This window comes from Nipponia nippon, unplaced genomic scaffold (assembly GCF_047370975.1).
Source record: "Nipponia nippon isolate SJK-2023a ecotype South Korea unplaced genomic scaffold, ASM4737097v1 scaffold_4, whole genome shotgun sequence".
Classification (NCBI taxonomy): domain Eukaryota; kingdom Metazoa; phylum Chordata; class Aves; order Pelecaniformes; family Threskiornithidae; genus Nipponia; species Nipponia nippon.
Genome location: NW_028262358.1, coordinates 39,119,009 through 39,144,159, shown reverse-complemented (window position 1 = coordinate 39,144,159; position 25,151 = coordinate 39,119,009). Strand labels below are relative to the sequence as shown.

Below are 25,151 nucleotides of genomic sequence, written 5' to 3'. Positions count from 1 at the left end.
GACTGATCTTCAAACAGCACAACTGATGAAACTCTAGCCCTAATGAAGCCAAGAGAATTTTGCCAATAACTACAACAGTGCCAAGTATTCCACCTGATGGCTTTGAATTTTTTCCAAACACATTAATCAAAGACTGTGTTTACTTTGATATGTAAAAGAATGCGGACTTGACAAACCCTCTCAACTTCATCCAAGCAGTGTAGTAAGAACTGCTGTGTATGCAGTGACTTTTTTTTTCCACATAACGTTCAAGTAACATTGAAGTTGCAGGCAGGATTCAAGATTTTCCTTGTTTGTAGAATTTTCGCCCCATTTTTACCATGGTAATTTTTTTGCTCCATACATTAAAAATAAAACAAAATAATTAAAACAAACCAAATCTACAATTCTGTATCACAAAAAGCAGGCAGGAAAGCAAATGTTTCCACTGATGCTGTGCAAATTCTATTAATCTAAAGCATTCATTGAGATGTAATGTTATGGAGTACTAAGCCTGTAAAATGCAGATGTTGAGCTCTGATGACATAATTTCTAAGAGAAATATGGGCCTCACAATAAACAAATATATTGGCTGCTATTTATGGTGCTCTCTCACCTTCTTTGTACCTTCTCCCTTTCCCCAATGGGGGTGAGAAAGGGCTTAGCTTCTGCCCATAGCTGTGCCACTGCAGTGAGCAGCAGAATGACTGAGTTCAACTAGTTGTAGGAGCACCAACTCCTTGTCGGTCATGGTTGTTTTACGCTACCACAGTAAGATAGGTGTGAAGCTTTTTCCCCACCACCAGGACATTAAAAACTGCTTTTTGCTATGTGGACATTTTGGTGTCTATTAATACATTTGAACATGATCTTAAACTTCCTTTCTCTGTATAGGCACTCTATATGTAGCCTCTTATTTTCTACAAGCTTGTTCATGCGCTTGACATCTCTGTCTTTATGCAAGTTGCTAGGTAGCACTAACAAGCAAAGGCACAGACAACACAATCACAGAAGCCTCATTGACACCAAAATGTCTTTAATTTCTTAGCTGTTGCTGCAAGACCAAGCACTTACTGGGACAATGTATAGCATTCTTCTAGCATGTCCCTAACCCTTGTTGTTCTGCTCTCCTTTGCTCTGGGCAGAAAAGAAAGAATATGCATGGTATACTATTGCTGGGAAAAATGGAGGGGTTTGGTCTGGGTTTTTTTTGCAGCTATAGAGGTTTTGCCATACTTTTCGTAGTCAAGATTCACTTAGGTTTGAAGAGGTATGACCTTTACTGAGCCTTTCAAAAGCATGCTAAGGATGTGTCCTCCTACCAACAGCATAGGCAAACTAGCTCAGTAGAATATTATATACTATACCCTGAAGAACATATGAAATGTAGTTTTAAAGTTAACTGGAGACTGCCGCACACATAATTCACAAAAGTAGAATTATATTTCCAGAGATGCATTTTTAATATTATTTCTTACTTCACTCACTCCTGGCAAATTTCTTGCAATCAGCTGTAGATCTCTGCTACAGGTACAGAAATTCTGCACTACACAGAAAGCAAGACATTAGAAATCCACATCCTCTTTTTTATTTTGGGAGACACATTGATTTGATTGCTTTCAAAAAATGAAAAAAACCCAAAACAAGCGTCTGAAAATCTATCCTTTCTTTTGATTCAGTTATTAAGCTGATTTTGTTCAGTATAAAACAATAGGATAAATGTCAATGTAGGCTGTCTGCAGGTTGCATCCCAATGTTCAACTTGGTGCAAATTTTGGAACACAAAAACTAAATTGTCACCGCCACAATGGCACCTGACTCAAAATCCATAAAGTAGTGACTGTGGTGAAGCTTTGCACAAATATAAGGGTCTTCCAGATCTTGATACGGGGTTTATTATTTCTTCAGATTAGCAAGTGCTGGAACTCAGAAAGTCTCCATTAAGGATACAAATGTAATATCTCCCTTACATACATACCCTAGTGGAATCCAACTTGCAACTATATCCATTGTCTTCAGAGTTTTACAGTATGCTTCAACAGATCTGTAGGATGCCTAACATTTTTCTATTAAATGTTACACATTTCTATGTAATTTCCATACAACCCTACCTCATTTTTATAGATGCTATTGATTCATACTAGAATTTTAAGACATGCCTGCTACGGACTTAATTTTCCATTGAACTATAATGAGAGTCCAGTATCTTATTCTTTATGTTATTGTAGAATCCTTAATCTTTTATTCAGTTCCTTAGGATATATCCACAATGATACTGTACTTTTTACCCATCTCATTATTTTAGGAGAGAAGCACACCTTTTAAGTAAAAGGCCCTTCCTGATGAATTTCTGTGCACCTATTAATGTTGGGTTCCCCACCTGCAGCTACTGGCACCTTACTGAAAATTCAAGCATATGTGGCCTGTGTTTATTTAGGTTAACACAAAAAAGCATCCAACAAATCTGATAGAAGCTGCATACTTTCATGAATCAGTCTATTTTACAGGTTCCATCTGCTCTTAAGTGCTTCCCAGAGAACAAACACTGTGTCACTATACTGCATATTTCCATTGCACTATCCCAAACACACTTAAGCTGCTGACAGATTAATGCTTAGTTCACTTGTGGCATACATTCTTGGGTTCTTACACATGTTCTTATAAGGAAATGGAACTCACTAAGCACTTAATCACAAGTTGGGGTAGTGTTATTGTATTGAATACAACATGCTAACTTTGCTTCAGGAACAGGCTAAGGTATCTCTGTGTAAGCCATTGCTGTCACTAGCACTGCCAAAGACCCTGGAAATCAAATAACTTTTGTCAACCTCAGTTAAACAAAAGCAAGCAGAAATTTGCCAAAGGGTAGCCCTGGGGACTAGGGATAAGCCACCTGAGGAGTGTGCAGAAATGGCCAAAGGATTGCACTGTTTACTGGAATGCAACTTGCATGGCTTAAGCAGGCATATATTTGCTTGAAGCCATTACAAATAGATCTTGATAAAATGACTGCAAAGACAGGGAATAATAGGCAGATATAAAAAACAATAGCAACAAAACTGAAGTAAAATAAAACGCAACTTGCTAAAGACATCAGCAATCCAGTTAATTGTGAATTTACCTAGCTAGGAAGCAGTAACAGCAAGAGAAACTGGTATGAGTATATGCAAAATGTGAATATACACCATGAATATCTATTTGTGCCTGGGAGAAAGGCAGAGTTTCATGGAGAATCCTTTGCATGCTTACCTGATGTAAACCAACTTCAATTAGTTCAGAGAAGCCAAGAACTTCACCTTGTCTACTGTTTAAATATAGGGCAGAAAAAGGAAGGGATAGCGTTTTAGGGTGAATATCAGTGAAATTGTAAGTAAATTTTCTTCCACATTCAACCTGGTAAATATTTGGCTGCTTCTGACCTTTGAAATAGATTTTATAGAAGAAAACTTAGTGCTTGACTCCCTAAGCAGACTGACCCCCCAGTTATATACACCACACCATTATCACCAACAGTGAAGGCCTTTTGCTACTGAATCGTATGTTCCTGAGACCTTCAGTGAAATCAGGATCGACAAACCACCACTGATTTCTATGGAGCTGTGTCCTTTTCATTTATCAGCAAATTTGTTATCACTCTTCCCTTGCTTAACTTAGCAGGGTCTGAGTACAATTCGCTGTGGGTTTTTATTAGTGCCACTGGATGCAGTAAATGGTGTTTTTCAAATGCAAAGATCAGGCACAGTGACAGTCCTCACCACTGCAAATGGGAGGGGAAAAGTCCTGTCCCACTGCAATATCTGGAGTTGGTTGTTCATCGATGGACACATTAGAGGTGTATAACCACTGTACTTGCTCTCCTCAAAGTATCAGAAGATAGGAGTACTTCCCTGGGACAATGCTGCTCTCAGAGCAAGGCAGGGGGTTGAAAGCATGGAGTACTTAATAAAATTAACAATTTTAGTGAAAGTCAACATACTCTTATCTGTGTCACAGTTTAATGTTGATGCTTGTTACATGAAAAAGACCTTTTTTCCCCCCTTCCTCTCTTTCTTTCTCTCTACTGGCACAAGCAACCTTGCACAATTTGATAGCATCTCTTGATAAATATCCAGCATTGGTAGAGCTCACCTGCACTGCAAACATGCCAGCAAGACAATACACAGATGAACTGAATTCAGACAGGTAGCAACAGATAAAGGTTGAGTATGCATTCACGATGTTATCTTACTGCAAGCATGTAAATCTGCTTTTCATCTCAAAATTCTGAGATGTTGAATTGGTAGAAGTAATATTACCCAACTTGGTTACACATTTTGAAATCCCTTGAAAAATAAAAGGCCTTACGCTGGTGCAGTACTGAGACAAATATCTAAGATAACTTATCTCTAGCTATTGTCATGAGAGCAAGCAACTAACTAGTAGAACATTCCCCTGGTCATAAGTTACCTTGTGATTTTTTGCAAGATTTGAGAAGTTATTCTGTGTTTCATAGGACACAATGTCTGTGTTTCAGAACACCTCAAACAGTACAACATGCAGCAATTTCCCATTCTTCCCAAGCAAGATCTCCAGTCATATTTACAGAAACATTTTTAAAACATGTATGTTGTGCCACTGTTTAAAGCGAAGTTTTCCACAAAATGCTGTGGTAAGTCTTGCAAATTCCCTCTATGACAAGAAAATTAATCTCTAAATGTTTTTCCTTTTTATGACTGCATATACTGAGGCTTTTGTTTTGTAGCAATGTAGGATCTAATTCCAGTTTTCAAAGTCTGCCAAGCACACTATTGCATGAAAAGATTTTCTTTTCTCTTTCTCTTTTCTATTTCATCAACAATGAATTGAGTAGAAAGACCTGGTTTAGGATGCTTCTACTTGTTGGCTGTCACTTTTGCCAGTTTCCAGAAGACTTCTGAAATGCTGGCCAGCCTTAAAAGTACATTAAATCCTTGTGTGCATCATTCAACATACCTGAATTAATATGGAAATGTATTCATGATGTGGCTGTAATGAACACACTTTCATTCCAGAACTTTATCTTCACTTCTGGCAGCCCACGAACCATATCCTCCAAGAGCACACTGCACGGCTAGAGAAAGCTGATTTTCCTCTCAGGAAAATGTTTGTAACTGTGGCAGTATCCATTTTCTTTGCCCTCTCTCTTTTTTATCTTTCGTGATGATGGGGAGAAGTTAAAAGAAAGTCTTTTCCTCCCTAATTTTGATATTTCTGGGAGTCTTGTAATTGTTCTTTGGTTGCCTATACTCTTCCCTCTCTCGCTTTACCAGTCATGTGTGCATTGCATTCCTCAGTTTTCCTCCAAGATGACTTTATTTTGTTTGTAAAATACATATTTGTTTAGTATTCATTAGTAGACTTAAATAATTTTCTGAAGGTGATTTTTTTTCTCTCTGATATATTTATCTTCCTCTCACTTTTGTCAGCTTTCACGGCCCTTTGGGCAGCCTGCTTTCTGTTTCTCAGAGCCTTTTTCCTTAGCAGTTCTATAGCCTGTCTGTTGTTAGCCTTACATTTGTAATCAGTTACCATCTTTGTTCAGCTCTCTACCCACAGTCATTTGCTTTTTGTTTGTTCCTCCTTACTTTCATCTTCAAAGTCACATTACTAAAAGTGATTCAGGCTTCTGTGTCTTGCCTGATGATGAAATGACAAACTGAACCTGAGAAAAGAGGTTCCAGTATACTCAAAGGAAGAGAAGGGCACCTGGGAGAGGTAAGGGGATGAGAGAGGAGAAGCACTGAATCACCTGCTTAACCATGAAATTGGATTATCTGGGGCTCGGCAAGACATCTCAGGCTTGGATACCAGCAGACAGTGTTTGGGGTTCCGGCCTAAAGCAGATAGATTTTCTAGTAGAAAACCAAAGTGGAAAGGAAGGAAGAAGTACCTTTGGTGGCAGCCAAGGGAATACATGCAGGAGGGTTTTGCAGGTGAGCCATAAGGTCACATCACACTCTCAACTCTCTCACTCTAAATTGCATAATCCAACATTCAGGTGTTGTACAGAGAAGTAAGGAGATTAACCATTGACTAAATTTCTGAAGGCCAGGAACGGTTGTATTTATGAGGTAGTGCAACTAGTGTTTGTGCAGCAGTCAATATTCTCAGCATTTCCTTGAATAGTCCCCTATGGCACAATTCTACTGCCAATTACAGGAGACAAGAGTGCTATCCTAACGCGGCTGTGTTGTTTCTTATACTAGGATTAGATAATTTAGAACTAGTTCTGATACCTCCAAATGTTCCCTGTATAGAAGGACTGGATTTTCTGGTTTTTTAGCGTTAAGGAAAACTGACTAACAGACCTTTACCAGGTCAAGAGAAATACAGCTCACGGAGATTTGATGTGGTGGACAGGAGTATGCATGAACCTGTTAACCAAGGCAGCCTTATGCACAAGCTTAGTAAACACAGGACCTGACAATAAGGATATTTCTGGTTTTCAGGGACATCTGAGTAATGCATTCCTAATAAGATCTTCCATTACATTTTAGCCCTTTTACTCAATAACTGGTAAATTCAACAGCTAGTGAGCTTGTAGTCTACCATCACACCAGTAACTGTGTGGTTTCTAGGATTTGCTCACTGCAGTAATTTACCTTTTCCTCTCACCTGAATGTTCATTTTTTTCTCTTCCTTTCCTGTCAACATCAGTCTGGGAAATTTCAGCTTTACTCGGCACCACCTGTTTTGCTGCAGAACCTCTCTGACCTTCATTCTCTGGTTTCCCTGCTGGATGGATCATCTTACTAGGAATCTGGTCATTCATTGGCATGGTTCTTTGACAATACTTCCTTCAGTTTTCTGGTTCTGCATGCCCCTCTTCAAAGCACCATCTTTCCGTCACTCACTCTCCCTGGCCAATCTTATTGATTCACCCTTTAAACAGACTCTATGTTCTTCAGTTTCTTTGCTTTCCTTATCTGCTGCTCCTTTCTTCTTCCCTCCCTCACAAGTGTTTTTCCTTTTCAGTGACACTTCCACTTTTTCAATAGAAAAAATCGTTGCTTTTTCATCTTTTTCAGCCTTTATCTCTAAGGTTGCTTAGACTGTTTTCTTGCTTAAATACCACAACTTTCCTTTTTCACCACTGTTCACATCACCACCACTAGGAACTCTTCACTGATTTCCTCCTTAGAAGTACTGCCAAGTCTCCACTCTCTGCCTCCTCAACTCAAATTGACAATTTATTCAAACAAAGAAATAGATATTTTCTGACTAAAATCAGACTCTTCCTAATTCTCCCCCCAGAGAATGCATTGCTCCTTACAACTTCTCTGCTGCTATTTTCTGCATGCCCTCTCTCTTTGTCTCTTTCATCAGAGATAGTATTGTAAGTTTATCTTTCTTTTTTAATGATTCTCCTCCCCTTTGTCTCCCTTTTCACCATGACTTCTGCCTCTAAAATAGCTTTTTCAAAGCAATGCTCAGTTACTGTCAAAGGAATCCAAAACTCCACATATGCTTCATACGTATCTATTTTTAACTGTTAATTGTTCCCTTGATATCACTTCCCAACCCCATTTTAGTTCAGGTTCTAACCAAACCTTTGCTTAGAATCTGTATGTCACCAAGTCCCCCCTTTTCTTCTTAGCAAAATTCACACAGACACTGTGAATTCCCAAAAATCGTTCTCAAAATCATTCTAGCTGAATAACCATGCTGCATTTTTCTCACAGCATACAGGTCTTTGTAATATCTACTCATGCATTTGTAGGTTAGTATATAAGAGCTTTGTATTTGCTTAGTACATGTTTAATATTCCCTTCAGTTTTATTCATGTGTGTCCTTTAATTGGTGTGTAACAGCAAGCAGGCTAATGAAAAGAGCTCAGGTAAGAGCTCCATAAGCCCTTACTTTGTAAATTGCAAGTATGCATGTACAAACAAACAAACAAACAAAAAAAGATCCCCTGATTACAAGACAAAGATACCATACCAACTATTACTGCTTAAGTAGAAAAAACAAAACCAAACTGAATCTTTTGGTTCTGGTAGGCAGGTAGACTAGGACTGAAATCCTTATTCTAGACAAAACCTGAAGCCCTGAACAGTCTAACATCTTAATCTGAAAGAGATCCTACAGTGCAAAAAAAAAGTCTCTACAGATGAATTTATCACTGACAGAGAACGCAGCTCTTTCAAGAAGTGTCTCAAAACACCTTGGAAATGCTATGTCAGAAATCAACACTTGTAGTTGTGTCAGAGAAAAATGGAACTCTGGGAAACCTGGTGATTTAGTTCACTAACATCACTAGGAGATCACTATCTGTAAAATTCAGATTCAAATAGCTCTTGGCATAAGTGAAAGGTGAAACCAGAAACTAAAACTGAAACTAGAAGCTAAAACTGAAGCTAGTAAGCACCCCTATACAAATATAGAGCTACCAGATGAACACTGTGAGAAAAATCTTGCAGCCATGAAGCTATTTAAGAAAGTCTTAGCCTACTTAAGAAATATAGTATATACTGAATGAGGTACTGCAAATTAACGCTAATGTTGCTGAAGTTCTACTCATGTGTGATGGACAACTTAGGGACATGAAAATTATGCCTGAAAAACAGCTGGCATGAGTGGAGAGAATAGCAAGAAATTTTACCTATATGCACAATATGTGAAAATGAGGAAAGGTAGATGGTGGAGCATTTATGGGAGTGTAAGCCTACAGAAGTCATTGAGGATTATGCAGCTCAGTATCACTTTTGAGGACAACACGTGGTTGTAATGGAAGGATACAAGAAAAACAACTAGAAAAGAACCAAAGAATCGAAGGTGCTGGTGCTACGCAGACTTACCTAGCAAGGAAGCAGCAAACCAGAAAATCCATTTCCTATGTGGGAAATGGCTTGATCAGGACACAGATAACTTAGGCACCAGACTTCAGACATAAAAGTCTCTTTTGGAAAAGGCTGTTGGGATTGAAGGGGTCTGGAGGGGAGGAATTAGGGAAGGAATGGAAGACAGAAGTAGGCTGCTGAAGTGCTTTAAGGGATTCCTAAAGATATCAGGTCAGGGACGGGCATGCTCCCTGTTTATCTATAATATAGGTACACTGAAGCCAGAAATTGTGCAAATATTGCTACAAACATCTGTCTTTTGGAAGAATTACCTACAATACACTCTCCAATTTATACTGGGTTTTTCTACCCAGAAGGCCAATAAAAAAGAATCAACTAGAGTTTACAGTTCTCATGGTTTCATGATGTATATTTTTGTCCTTTCACATCTGCACAAGAGGTAGCTGAACTTCTCCAGAACACAAACCATTTTTAAGTTTCTGATTAAAATACCAAATATGCAACAAAAAATTTTACTGTGATGCCTGTGTTATCTCACATAAAGGATATGTGAGGTAAAGTAGGAAGACAGACAATTATCACACAAATGATACAAATGTTCATATATATACTAAGTTTTTGAAAAGCTGTGTAACATAACAATATACAGAGTACAGTTCATGAGAAGGTCTGACTTACACTAGGAGACACATGTTCAAGTGAAGAATGTTTTTGTTAGACTACAAATATAACTTATAACATCAACAGTCTTTCATGAGGATTTCTAACTGCTTCATGAGCTGCGGTGGTTTGTAAAGATGGTCTGGCCTCCACTGATTTATGCTAATAGTGTCAGCTAATTTCATATAACTCACTAAACACGAGCAGTGAAGAGTGATTTGCTATCAATAACCTGGGAGGAAAGTGGAGAGGTGATCTTGGTGTTGTCCACTGTTTCTACCTGCTTTAGCAGTTTGTCACTATCAAGCTCTCGTCCCTCTGTTGATTTCCTTACATTGAAGGTGCACCAAGGCTGCTTAGTGCTCTTCACTCAGCTTATAGCAACAGCTCCCTGAGGTTCTGATGAGCTGTGATGCCCCCAGCCTTGCACATCTGCACAGGTACAACCTACTCTTAGCAAATGTACCTTGTTCTTCCTTTCACAAACCTCTGATATTTACTTGGGACTACTATCTTACCATCTCTAGATGACAAATCAATGGAACCATTCATGAACCAAAAATCAATTCCTAAATCTTAATTCACACCTTTTTGTTTAGATAACAGACAGAAAGGATACTCCAGCTATTCAGATTTTCCCATGAGCTGTATTTTTTTAAATCTCTTACAGTTCTTTGATAACTTTTTTTTCTCTTCTTTCCACACATTTTGCTATAAACATTAGAGATAAATGCCCGTGGCCATTTTCTAAAACCCCAGAAAAGGTAGCAAGGTAGACTTTATTCTTTCTGTTCTTTGTTTCGTTCGTTCTTTGAATTGCTTTCTCCACCGTCACATTTTTGTCTCCCTCTCAGGTGATCCCAGAGGTAAGGTTTATGTTTACTACTGATGTTTTATGATTAGGGCACTGAACTTTGGTCACTGAATTACTACTCTCTGTAGGTTCAGAAATCTGCCAGCCACGCACAAGTCCCCAGGGGACCTCCCACAACCAGGGTGCCGATTGGCGCCGAATTCAGACTTTAACCCTTAAGCACTAGCATCCCCCAGTGGTCCTACTTATCACTGCAGTTCACTTTTTTTTGCATTTTCTAGGTACTCTAACTTTCAATGTAAATGTAAATTCATTTACATGAGTGAATGTAAAGCCAGTATTCAGGTGTCTGCTGAACTCAGTAAAGAACATCTATATTTAATAATAGGTAAAGATGAAAATTTTTAATTTATTGCCAGTCATTGCATATATCATGTATGTACTACAAAACACATACCTGTAAGAGCAGGATTTTTTTGTAAAATACCTTTGAAAAGGGGGGAAAATCAGACCAAAAGAAAATCAGACTCTTTATTGGATAGTCTTTTTGAAGAAGAGAAAATAGGTTCCGAGTCTCTTCCAAGAATATTAGGTTCTACAGCTATTTTTAGCTTTTTTACAAGATCATGACTCATGGAAAAGATACTATAGCAACCATCAATTTTTAATCTGCCTTTTGATTGAAGTTCACATACTTAGAAACTACAGTCCATCATATCTATTGAATTAGAATTCTAAATCAAAAATTCCTTGCTGACATTTCGTTCACACAATGAAAATTCAACCATGTTCTCTGAAAATACTCAACAAGAAGCACATCCCAGCCACTGTTCTTAAACCCAGCCCTTTGCAAAACAATCCAAAATTGTGTTGACTGGGATTGTTTTCCCTGTTCCCTAAAAGATCTCAGTCACTGAGGAAAGGTGAAGTAATGGGATATTCCAAAACATCACTGGAAGGGATAGAGAATAGGAGGAGTGAGAAGAGCAGACAAATGATGCATGTCTAACACACATAGAGGATGCTCGCACCTACCCAGCTTCCTCCCACTCCAGAAGCAGAACAGCCACATCAGCACAAGTCCTGTATCAGTGCTGACTCAGCGGAGGGAGGACAGAGGTGGAAGGATGTGCAAGGCTGCTGGGGGAAGAAACAGAACAACACTTCTGCACAACACTTCTGTATGGGATGAAAAGAAGCAATTTCCTTTTGTTAATGTTGGAGCCCTCCAGGAACTCCTAATGCTGCAGCACTGGAGATGAAGGGCTGTTAATTAAAACAGCCCATCTGAAAACCAGTGGGACTTAGCCTGAGGTTTAAGTTCAGCAGGAGATTACGAGCAGGGCAGAACAGAAACAGATGAACATGTTTGTCCTCTCTGTATCAGAATCTCACCAGACCTGATGCCACAGGAGCCCAGAGAGGTGACATGGCTTTACCTAGTCCCTTCTGCTTCCTAAATCCAGTAGGCCCATGGTGTCACTTAGCTACTTCTTTCCCTCCTATTACTCTCGCAATAGCTGTGGACATCTAGCAGAGTTTTATAACAGATGCATACTTCCACTCTTCCACTGTCTGCAGTGTAAGCACTGAATACTTGAGACAAGGGAAAAAAGACCTCAAACCCAATCCCCAGAACGTATGTGCCTTCTCTGCAATTTAAGGGCTAAATGCTGGGGTACTTCCTCAGAGGTAACCTAAGGGAAGTCTGCCTTACTCAGTGTCTCTGAATCCGATCCTTCACGAGCAGCAGCCAGCCCAGAGTGTGAATGTGCTAACTGAGACATGACAAACCCACGTAACACCTCTTGTTGATATTCTGTTATTCTGTGGTTAAGGCTCATGAGGATTTTTGAAAGGAAGTTTATTTTTGCAAGCTGCTGAGTGCTGACTGTGATGTGGGGCAGCTTTCACTTAGGCAAATGCCTTAACTTTTGTTAAGGCTCTTGGACAGACTGACTATTACCATGACATTTACAAGAAAAGCTGTGTAGATACATTTGGCTTAGGCTATTCAGTGAAAGTACATGTTGTAGGTTTTAACAAATAATGGGCAGTTATGGTTCAGCACAAAAGGAGAAGGCAGCTCTTCATCTTGACAGCTGCCTTCTCTCCCCTTCTTTTGGAAGTTCTAAAAATATTTGAGAGATCCTAAACAATGTTCCTCATAGGTTATCATTACTACCTAAAACATAGAGGTTGATATTCAGTATGACAAATCAGTTTTATGTAGTTTAACCATTTGTCTCTGCCAGTTGCATGAAGCAGATGATTCTGAAAAAGTCAGCAACCATCATAATGAAAACATACATTATGATACAATGTGTCACAGCACTAAAAATTAATCCCGCTGCTAAAGAAATGGCAAGTGCACAGTAAACACATTACCTGAAATTAAAATTGTTTTTGACCAAATCTCCAGAGCCTTTAAGGTTGCAACAATGATTTCCTATTTATATGGACTGCTCGAATTCTCAGGTGATTCCCTGTGGAGAGCTGTATGAATACTTTTTCCAGAGCTGAGGAAAGGAAAATAGATAGCTATAATGGAACTGCAGGAGCAGCCAAGCAGTAGATTGATTCAACAGGAGAAATTCAATGCATCCCAAAAGATTTCCTAGGATTTGCTCTCCTGCTGCTTAGAGCACAATTTGTTGTAATGAGAAACTGAGGATTTTGTTTCAGGTGTGTCAAAGCTTGTAGTGATGACTTGAAGGTATAAAGAAAAAACAACAACGGAAAATTTATCTTAAATAATGCTTGTGGATGAGGAGAGAACAAGGACAAGCTCTTCAAGGTGCAAAAAAGGTCAAATATCTCAGGTAAATAGCATTCCTTAAGAGATACTAATTGAATGCACAGTCGACTCCTCTCCTTTATCTCCAAACTCCTGCATTAAACAGCTTGAAAACTACAATATACTTCAGTAAGCAAAACAGAGAAAGCTTTAATAAATTATCTGGTAAAATTGCATTTGGTCTCACTGTAATCTCTGCTCTTGGAAATGTCTGTAGAAAAATCCTCAGTTTTCAGTTGTGAATAACTGAGTTAACAAGTTATAAAATAAAAAACAAGTGAGGGGGTTTTTTTATTTAATAAGGGAACATTTAAACAGGCAGACGACTATGTTCATCTGGAGCGTGCCACACGGTAGAAGGCTGGCAGGAAGCATGTACTGCTGCAGTACTACATAAGCCCTGTTTGAAAGGTTAAGTGGGACATGCCTGATGTGAATTTTACCCTGAAGAGGTGTGAGAATCTGTAGGCACTCATGCCCTCCTCTATGAGCAGTAGTAGTCATTATGAACACCGAGCTTCTCTACACCTCTGGTGTACCACAGCCTATGCAGATTTCTCGCTAATTACTTTATAGTGAAATCTCTGAAATGCTGTGTTGTTTCTCAAGTAAAGCCCAGAGTTTTATTCAGAAACAGACTGCCAGCTGAAATTTCCTCAGGCAGGATGCTGAATGCTGATGGCATCCTGGTTTGATCAGGGAAGGCATGTAAAATCTGAGATGTTCATATTCACAGCAGCACATGTTGCTCAGCACTAGCATGCCTCTCACACTTCTCAACATCACACTGCGTACTGGAACATCACATGGTATAGAAAAACCAACAGAGAAGAAATGGATGCTCTAAAAATGCCTTACCAAGAATGAACATTCATGCATGAATGACATTATATCTGGACATTCAGCACAGGTTTACATTTAGTTACAAAAACCGCAAATATCCAGAACCCAAAGATTTGAGTCTTAGAGCTTTTAGAACACAGACAAAAGCAGGCAGCACCTGCCCTTTCTCCACTAGATGACCAAAGTTGCGTTACAGCTCCAGGCTCCAATCCATTTCAAGACTTACCACATGAAGTAGGATCTTCTAGAGCATCCTTTCTTATCAATAAAAGGCCATCAGACTCAGAAACTCTCCCAGCACATAGCATAGGAACAAGTACTGACCAGAAGAGAAGAATAGCAATTGCTTCACCACCTCAGCCCCTTCCCAAAATAAGGACCAGAGGCTTTTTCATTTCCAGTTGAAAATGCATTTTGCAAGATTTTTTTTTATTATTTCTGTAAACTCTATCTATAGAGTATATAGAGAATATACATTATTTCAGCCAGCTACCTATTCCTCAAGCTTGACCTAGCTCAGCATAAAACACTGATACCCTCATGGCAATGGAGTTTGAACCAGAAAGTCACCTTCTGATCAGGGATAGGGCAGCATCTGAATACATGAAACAGTGAGGAGCTAATAATCAGTTATTATTATAGTTCCTATTATCATTTTATTTGCTCTCAGCCTGACTGTGGAAGCAGAATGGGAGCTCTGCCTCATTCATTAACCTGGAAAGCAAGGCAAGATGTACAGGAAGAAATAAAACCAGTAAGAAGCATCTAGACAAAACACAATCTTTGCTTGTAATGAGACAGCCTGCTCTCCCCATACCTTTGCAAACAGTTGAACCAATTATATCTCTTACCTGTATGGTCCCAGAGTCCGGCTGCCATAATACAAAGCTTCTTCCCAGGATTCAAGGTTAATACAGGCATCCATGGCACAGTCAAGCATTTTCAGCTGATAGATATTTGTGTCTGGAAGACGACCCATATTGCTGCTCAAGAGACTTCGGCATCTTGCCAGAACCTGCTCCCATTCTGTTATTAGCCTTAGTTAAAGAAATATCTTTAATCAAACAAAAATACAAGTTTTAAATGTTGTTAGCAAGGAGTAAGAGCTACAGGGCATTAAGATAAAAAAGCTGCCATCATTTCAGACTCTGCTTCAATTCTTGAAAACGTATTTGAACTCAGAAGTGGTAGCTTAGGTAACTATGCTTTGTTTACATTTAGCAACGCAATTTCTAAAGAAGGCAGTATTTCAGCAATAAAGGGTAAAAGAAAGATGACAAAATGAAAGTATATTTTAATACATAACTAACTAAAATTCAAATACTTTTCATTTAGCTGCTGAAACATTATTATTTACTTAAGATATTCCTCCAAATCTTACACCCAAGGCCAAGAACCCGTGGAAATGTGTCTTAACAAAATGTCTCAGCAGCTAAAAAAAGAAATGTAATTTTTTATGTATTAAAAAATGACACATATTTTTAAGCTGCCCAAGATTTGGTTTAGAATTCTCATGAAATTAGAACCTTGTCTTGCAATTAATTAATTTTATTTCTTCTTGAAACAGTTGTAAAGAACATTGGTGTGGGTTTTTTTTATGTACAGCTGCGTGTTTCATGCATGAGAAAGAAAAGCATCGAGTTCTGATGTCTGACTGTAGTTCAGGATTAAGGATTTTGGCAGTAAAGACGACTTTTGCCTCCAATGCTACAAGAAGATTTTTTGTGTGTTTGGAAGAGAGGAAAAGTAAGCTGGGGCTTGCATTCACTTTAGTTGGATACTCCTTACCACAAATCACTTACTTTCATTACATTCTACACTGGTTTGACTTCTCTGTGGACCAGATTCTTCTCTTTCTGACCACACCTAAGCTGAATAACAATACTGCCAGATTTTAAATGAGTACTGTCATCTGGGACTTTATGGGAGTCCCAGAATGTAAGCAGCCTAAACACCAAAAAGGTACCATACACACCAGTAAGAACAAATCAAATTAAAAAAAAAAAATAGACATATAGTAAGAGAAGTAATAATATTGTATCACAGTCCTTTCCATACAATCAACTCAAGGAAGTTCAGCAGTTATCTTCACGACATTACCGAAAATACTATTCACCCCAATGCAGCAATGGATTTAAGTGTACAGTGGTAACCCTGTGATGAAGTAATTAGTCCTTCCTGAACATGGGAATATTTACATACTTAAATTTAAGAATGTGACCACTATGTGGCTCGGCCAGGATTTATAGCATGGTTGTTACAAGGCTAAACTAATTATTTGTGAATTGCTCTCATGCCCTTGGACTGAAAGAACCATATAAGGGAAGGAATGTGTTATTATAAAATTGCACCTTAACCTTTATATCTCTGGCAAACATCCATGTATTCTTTACAACTGATTAAGGACAGACAAACAGAAGAATGAGGGATATTATTTCCACCTCATACAATTTTTGTAGAAAGCACAAAGCACTGACATTCTTGAAAGATTACCATTTTAGCTGATGCATAGTATTAGCCTGTCTGCTTTTACTTCTCATTATACTGCTTTGTTCACTCACTAGCATCTAATAGCAGATGTGCTATATTGCAAAACCTATTGGGACCAAATTTTCAGGTACATAAATTGCAAACTAGAAAACCCACTATCAGCTGCAACAGGACAAAAGCGAAGCTAGCTGTCCTGTATCTGCCCAAGACTAGAGGAGCAGCCCTCAAGCAACTCTGCTACTGTTGTGTGGCCAGAGATGCAGAGGAATCCTTTTCTCCAAACCCCTTGCACTAGCCTTTAGCATCTCAATTCGTATGCTTAAACTGGACTTTGGGTCTGAGGCAGTTCACTCACATATACTATTTCAAGTTCTCTAAGTGCAGATTTAGCATTACAACACTGTATCAGTTATAGTCAGGTTTTGGAAGTCACCAGCTTTCTCAACTGCAGGAACTGTTGATTTAATTTGCTAAAAAAAATTACATTTGCAGAAACTAATGACTATGTGCCTTAGTCAGCAAGGAAGGTTTTCTATTCATTCTTGGCAAGTGGACAAACGTCAAGCCCCCTCTTCAGGTACTGCACTCACCACTGCCTGCCAATTAACACTGGTATTGTGGTACAATGGAAAGAAAGACGACACATTTCAAATAGCCCATGTCTGAGAACAGAAGCTGAAAAGACAAGGACATCTTTTTTCAACCAGTCCTGAGACCTTTTACTACAATGTGTTTGATTCATTTTTAAGTATCAGTTAAATCAGTAATCTTAATTAAAGACCCTAGCAAAATTCATTAGGTGCAATTTCTCCTGCAATTAAATATAGGAACATTAAATAGGACCAGTATTCTGGCTCCATACTTTTGGTATAAAAATGATTGCAACTGCATGTTGCATATCTATAATTTAACTTTCAGGTTAAAACATGGGTCCTGAAGTATAACTGAATGCCTGAAGATCTATTTCAGTATTGTCTGTCTCAATCCAGTGATTACAGAGGAACTTAAGAAAGACTAGAAACTATATGAAAATTAAAGTTAGATGAGGTGAGTGTTTCCCTTTTGCTAACAAACAAATCTCTCTGGATTAGAAAGAAAAAAACTCAGTTTGTTGTTTTTTTTTTTTTTACAACAAAAATTGTGATCACTTGTTTCCAGCCTGGAATATCAATGTGCAAACTTGTTTTTTATGCTGCTGAAAAGGAATATTGGAAGATTTAATTCTCTCTAGCTCCAGAGAAAGCCCATGTTTCTGAAAATGGTAAGGCATTTTGCTACAATAGGCCAAATTCACAGTCAGTGAAATTCCACTGAATAGACTAAGATGAGAGGGGGACCAATATACTCACAGTCTTCTAGTAAAAATCTCCACCTCTCTTCTGCTCACCTTTTCTTGGTTGTTGCTGTTCACTAATTTTTTTAATTGGATTGAGTATCTACATGATGGCCATTAGGCTCCAGTTCTCTTTATTAGTGCAAGATCATCTCATTCAATTTGCTTAATTATCAATTATTATTATATATTATTATAACTTATTATAATGATTCGATAATATTTGCAGTGAACATGACTGTGATTATGTCCTTGTTATTGTCATTGCTGTGCAAAGAATGAGAACCTGGAAATGTTCGCAATGGGAGTAACGGGACAAAGAATTTAACAATGTTTCAGATTAAGCTTTTTTTCATTTAGAAGTGGATTTATATGAAGTGGTGGGCTGTGATGGCAGAAGCGTAAACCTGAGCCAAAATATCCCTTCACACCTTAGGTACCTACTGTCCCTGCCATGATAATCCAAGTCCAGCAGTTCCAGTCCAAGTAATCAGAGACTCTATTATTATTACTACAATTAAGAATATTACACGGTTTAAACATCAAATGAATTAAGAATACATTTTAAAACAACATAAAAATGTAAACCTTTAGGAAATAAATCTCAAAAGATGAATTGCGTACTAAGGGGCTCTCTGGATTGTTTTCACAACCGAATGACAGACTGTAGCCTGTCACAGAAAGGATACCTTCTTTTGATTTTGGATATCTCACTTCATTTACAGCATCTTTGACTTCTTTCCAGGCGTGCTCTTCACCAGCCAATTTCTCAGCATCCTGGTTAACAGAAACAAAAGCATTTGATGAGTAAAGCAGTAAACTGAGAATATGCAGTAATTATGAAAAACAGGGTAAAAAGATTACACTGATAAAAGCTACTTATGGGGATTGTATCACTATTTTTTGTAAATACACAAAAAATCATTTCACCTGGCATTCATACTCACCCTGTGTTTGTAAGTAAATGAGATGATATCAAGACAAATGAATGCAAACTTGGAAAAATTAGATACTCAGATGAGATATTAGGTTTGCAACAAGAACTATGATCAACCAGAAAAGAGAAACAACAGCATGTGATTTTTACTATCAAAATGCACTGAGCAGATATAATTCTCTCAAAGATCTGCTACCTAATACTTCACAGATCCTCAACCACACTTTAGAAAGGATTTAACAAATAATTTTGATTAACCATGTGGTGATTATAGAGACTTTACAAACAGTGAGAGGCTACCTTCATCCATTACAGTTATAAGCATGAACTTACAGGAGAAATCTACTACTCAGAAAAAGCTGAACTTTGGTTTTCTTTTATAACTCATTGCTATTTCTTCCCTATTCCATCGGATTCTATAAACAGCTATGTTTTCCCATTGCTTTGTCATAAAGAAGGCAAAAATGATTAATGGCTGCAGCAGTGAGAGAAAGTTTCCCTTTTCAACTCTCTAGCAGTGACTAAATGCACCTTAGGCAAACCACTTGGAACAAATTTATTAAAGCATCTACAGACACAGTTAAGCATCTTGAGGGATTTCCAAAAGCATCTAGATATTCAATTTCCATTGCTACAAGCACTTAAATACCTTTAAAAATCTGGCCTTTAAGACACTGCAGTTCATTATCTCTCTCTCTCCTCATAAAAGGCCCTGCTACTTGCAAAAGAGTTTTGTAAGTGTATATTCTTGCAGGAATATTTTAAATACAGTTCTAAAAAAATCAGCCTTCAGCAGGGCTAGGGGCATGGTGATGAACAGAGAAGGTGTGTGAAAATCTAACCAAGCACTTTGTAACCAACAGATGCTCACTGGGCATCACAGGAGTACCTCAATTAAAAAGCCTGTAATCTGTATCTGTCTAGAACTGCATAATTGTCTTATTCCACTGCTCCTTATTTACCATAAATTCAGAATAGAAAATATTTACAGTGAGAATCAGCACTCACTTTCACATTTAATTTGCAGTTTTGTCTTTCCATCTGCTCCATGAAACAGCAGATTTCTCTCTATTCCTGGGATGATTAAATCAAGATTAAATCAAGACTGGTCTCAGCTGCCCCACCATTCTGTAGGGCCTCACAAGGAGGGCAGCCTGACCCCACTGCATTTTGCACACGTACTTTCCCTACGATCAGTTCTCTGATCAAAAAGATCACCTGGAAATAATTTTGTGCATAGCTGAATTTGCCACCAGAAGGCATAAGGTGAATGTTAGGAGAAACAAACTCATACTGCAGAAATTTTATCAGCACAGTTAATGTACATACCCTGCCCTCTTACAGCTTTGCGATAGACTTACACTGAATCTGTTAGCTTCAATGTAGCCTCTACTAGTTTTTATGGGACTACATCAATTTCTGAACTCAGCCTGTTAACTTGTAACAATCTGTCTCTAAAACACCTTTGTAGATCAATCGCTGCTCACTGATTGATCTAAAAAATAAATCTGGCCTGTAAGATACTAATAATGATGTCTGTGAAATTTTAGGTTTAACAAGCTACCGAAAAAGAAAAAAACCCTAAGCTGTCTTCTCCCACTGGCCCTAGTATAACTCTCAGTATTTCTGTAACATGCTGTAAGCCTTACAACTAAAACCTCAGAAACATGGGAATTGGGACAGATTTATAAGTGAAAGAAAAAAAAAAACCAACTATACACCAAGTTACAGGCCAATGACTGACGCATCATTAAGGCTCACTTTGCACACAGCGGGACTGATGGATGAATCAGGTTAAAGTGTTCATTGACACAGGATTAATCTTTCTCTTGTGCAGTCTTTTGAGTTGCTTTCCATTGTCTTCTAGCATTTCATTAACAACACAAAGCAGTGCAAAGTTGGGGTTTCCTCTAACCTTTACACTAGTGCACAGGGTTAAGTCAACACTGGCTTCATATCCAGGTAGAGAACAGGGAGTGTCTGTTGGACCAATAATCTCCCAGCCCTCTCTGGATTCATGGTCTTTATCCCTTCTGTAAGAGACTTTAGGATGGAGGGAGCTGGGCAGGACGCCCAGCTCTGGCAAGGATTTAAGTCATCGGTTTCAATGAGATGTTTTCTGTGTTCTCAAGATGAGGCATTTGGGGGACTGGCTGACATAAGAACAAGCGAAGACCTGGCTAGCTGGGCCTTTTACACCTCTACCGTTCTTCATCAGATTTCCATACATCAAAGAAGTCCTGTCCTTTCCTAAACACTCTAGTCCAAGGCACAGAGGCTGCTTCCAAACAGGCAGCCAAGCAAGGGCTGCAGAACAACCAGGAGGGCTTGTCACTGAGAATGCTTCTGCCTTCCAGCCTAATAAGTTTTTTTCCAAGTTGTTTCTCTCCCTTGGACAATGCCTTGAAAGTCATGGCCACGTGACACGACTAAGCCAGCTAAAAATACAAAGCTGCCTTGGAGTTGGAATTATGGAAATAATTGAAGTGATTAATAGTTACACTGAACTGTTTAATTTAATCTGAGAGCATGGCAGTGACAGCTATGGGAGATTTAGCTTTCCACAGAGTAACACCCATTCAAAGCATCTCTTTTCAGAACATGTTCCCAGTCAAACCTCCAGGTGTGCAGAGCTGCCAACAATAAAGGAAGACAGGCTTTTTTCATCTGTAGAAAAGGAGAACCCTAGCTGAAGAAAAGAAAGAGGCTTTTGAAAAAGAAGGATGAGTTATTGACTTGTGCCTAATTATTTTCCTTACTTCTAACATTGACACTAAACAAGAGTTTGCTCTTCAGAAAAACAAAATATTTGTGTCTTGGTCTAAAAAAATAATTAACTAGATAATCTAGTCACAAAAATGCATGACAACCTTATGATGGCTGATACTGGCATGCTTTACAATTCAGCTTTCACACATAGAGGCACACTGGAGAAAACTGAGAGCAGAAGTGTTGAAGGCTCATGGGGAGAGCAGAAAAGACAGCTGCAACACATGCTTTTCCATGGCAAGAACACAACCTTGTACTACTCTTAATAACACAGGTACAATCCATTGGAGGCAAAAGCGTCACTGGATGTGCTAGCTGAACCCACGATCTAGGGCACAAGGAAAGACAAAACTGATCTTGTGACCCATTTTGAGCAATTATTCCAGATGGAAGATGGTTCCAGCACCTGCTTTCCACTTACTCCAATCATGTGCAGGGGAAACTTGTTCATTAAAAGGTGAGTTAAGATGCAACATGCACACTTGGATTCCATCTCTCTGTTCTTCCAATACCATGGCGAGTGTTGCTACAGCTTTCTTGATAAAACACACCTGGGGATTCATCATCTTAACACTGCAGCTTTCTGGAAATCTCCATGGACTACCTATCCCTTGGACTACCTATCCCTGACTGCTTAGACCTGTGCTTCCTTTAGGTGGAACAATTCTCAGTTACATTCAGTTGTTTTAGTAAAACAAACTATAAATCAAACTCTTCACACCTGACACCTCTCAAAAGAAGGACACTGTGTACCTTCACATCTTCTTGAATTTAGTTAATAATAACACACGAATGCTCACCTACATAAGTCAACCAGACAAAATTCTACCCTTGAAATCTATTTGGTTCTTCAAAATGGGCAAATGCAAAATATTCTGTAAAGCAAAATTTTCCTACCATAAAGAACCATGTTTCCTTCCCTAAATTTCACAATAATTTCACTGTATAAAGGATTCAAGAACAAGATTAATTTTTTTAAATATTTGCTTGAACATCATAATTTCTATAGCTTGTAGATCAGAATGTTAGCTGTTTTGTTTTGTTTTGTTTTTTTTTTCAAAATACTTCCAGCTTTTATATCCATTTATTCTCCAGACTTTTAAATTTGTAGATACTCATTGCAATCTATGTTTCAGGAGACTGAGTATGGACATGATCAGCTCTGCCCAGCGCATCCTGTAAATGCTCATAAAAATAGTCTGTGGCATACAATACACCACTAAATGTCAATACTTGCTTTAGCTATTACAGTTTTCCACAGTTTAGGTTCCATTAGTGACACTTGTAAAAATGAAGCTATAACCACTTATAACAAAGCTATAACAAAAGAGAGAGAAATAAGAAAACCAGAGGGTATCCGATGAGGATTATAATCTGTTTACATAGTGACCAAATGTAAAATGTTCTGTGGTTCTGGCTTGAAGTGATAGAAAGATTTATTATAAAAGCACTGTCTCCTGAAACAATTACAGACATCAGCCACCACAGAAATAAGCATTTGAAAATGTTCACCTGCTCCATTCCCTCCGAGTCCTTTGCTCCCACATTGTTGTAAGAATTAGTTCTCTCCTTAACTCTTCTGCTATTCTAGTGTCCTGAACACATCTTATCCTTAACTGAACTCTCCTTAGAAAGGAGTGTAATCTTCGAAGTACAGATACATGTTTCTCTTTCCTTCCTGTTGCTTTATACCACTCCTCTTTCCCTGACTACTCTTCTGTTTCTTATACTTCCTAAAAATGCTCCCTACCTATTCAGTGCAAGCACCACTGCTTTTACACGCAGTGTTAGCAGTCACTGTTCTTTGCTATCCCAACATTTAAAATCCTCAATGTTAAAAAATTCCCACACGGACAGCATGTCCTGTGAGAGAAGATATCTCTCCTACCAAAACAAGCACATGCCAACCAGTCAGCATCATTGCCCCCTCTGCCCAAATGCACTCCCACAGCCCCAACATTGCTCATCTGTAATGCACTGCACCTCTGAAAAACTCCTGAACATTGAAAAGGTTGATTAAGGGCTAGTACTCCTTTCATACTTAGGCTACAGGACAGAAATAGGACATGGATTTTCAGTCCTCCCTACAAAGCTCATCTTTCTCCTTCTCATAGATGGAGGCTGAGAAACAAGCCAGAGATTTGGCATGGAGAAAAACTGTGAGGCACTCCCCGCCTCCCTCCGCAGAAGGGAGAAGTGGGGACAGGAAACACCAAACAATAAGTAACCCCTACACCTCTTTTTCTCCTTCCCAGCCTTCCTCCTACAAGAAGTAGGTCCAAGAGCATCTTCATTACCTGCCTATTTCCAGTGTTCAGGTATCCAGTCTCACATAGGCAGGCAGAAATGAGCAAAGCTTTGCAGGGGGTATTGGAGTGCCAGGCTGCCCTGAGAGAAGTAAAAAACAAGGTCTAAAGTTTTCCAGAACCAGTATCTTTTCTTCTAAATACACAAATGGAATAAAAGAGTGTAATGTAAGCACCAGCAAATGTCAGTTTTACAATGGTAGAAGCCTATAAACCATAGTTCAAACAGAAATTAGGGGTTTAGTATGAAATATTATTGTGTATGATATTTTTGCAAGACAGAAAAATCACATTAAATAATCATAATAGCTCCTTCTGGACACAAAATCTATGACTATATAATGATAATCCTGTGACACAGCAGCATATAATTCTGTTCTTGTTCTAATTTTGTGGAAGCTTTAAAAATATCTTTAAAAAGGAAGTTTGCTGGACTGTAGTATTTTAACATTTTAAAAGCTATGGATACCTCAAATATCCGAACATTTCATATAAACTGCTGACCATGGCTTATGATTTGCTTAATTTCTAAAAATTTAAGTGGCAACTACAGATGTGCATCTGACAGAACAATTCTGACCAACTTGATGGACTCAAATCAAAAGAGGTTTTCTTAGGTTTTGTTTGAAGAAGGTGTCAGAAGAGCTCAGACACATTTAAATTAGGGCACGACATTTAAAAACAGGTCTCTGATACATTATGCTCTGAAAGCATAAATAACAATTTTCTCTCTCTGATTCTATTTAAAAGTGCAGCAACTACTGAACGTATTATTGCTAGTAAACCCAGTAACTCATTGTTTTATACTTGGCGGTAAAAGGAAAGCATTAAACGAGTAGAAGATATTGCAGATCTTCTGAAGCTTCACTTTCAGTAAGATGAAGAAAAACGTTGGTGAGAAAATGTGATACGGAAGCTGCTATACTGTGGCTAAACTGAATTTGTGACTTGAGTGCTTCAGAACAAACAGGGTATGAGGGCCCGCCGGGCAATCACAGGTGCCTGCAGCTACAGGCACAGCAAGAGAAAGCACACTTGAGCAGTTTCCCAAAATATCTGAGTTCATCTCTTATAAAACATTTTTAGTGTTTCTCATGTAGATAATTTGTGCTCAAGTTTGAAGCCACAGTTTTGTGATGGGACAGCAGTTTGTGACAGAGGACTGTATAGCTGAAGAAAAATGTATACTCACTGGGAAGCACAGGCTATTGTGAAGCAAACTGTAGTACCAGAGTTCAACTCCAAAGTGGAACCTGGGCTGCGATTTGTATTTGTATACTGGATGAAGTTTAAACTCAGAATCAATGACCCTCATCTCTTATTATGAGGGCTGTGGCTTATAGAAGCCTACAGCTTCAGTCGAGGACTTCACTCAACCTTCACTCTCGTGACTGTACTTCGTCA

At 38.5% G+C, this 25,151-nt stretch overlaps 1 protein-coding gene across 3 annotated transcripts in view; it reads right to left on the bottom strand.

Moving 5' to 3' along the window:
* The window catches only part of SMYD3 (SET and MYND domain containing 3), a 424,868-nt gene that overhangs the window by 34,521 nt on the left and 365,196 nt on the right, over positions 1-25,151 (bottom strand). For all 3 annotated transcript variants that reach the window (XM_087775169.1, XM_087775166.1, XM_087775167.1), the window contains 2 exons: positions 18,425-18,512; positions 14,764-14,938 (listed from right to left, as the gene is read on the bottom strand). In XM_087775169.1, the coding sequence (XP_087631295.1) occupies positions 14,764-14,938; positions 18,425-18,512 (263 nt within the window). The remainder of the gene's footprint in view (positions 1-14,763; positions 14,939-18,424; positions 18,513-25,151) is intronic.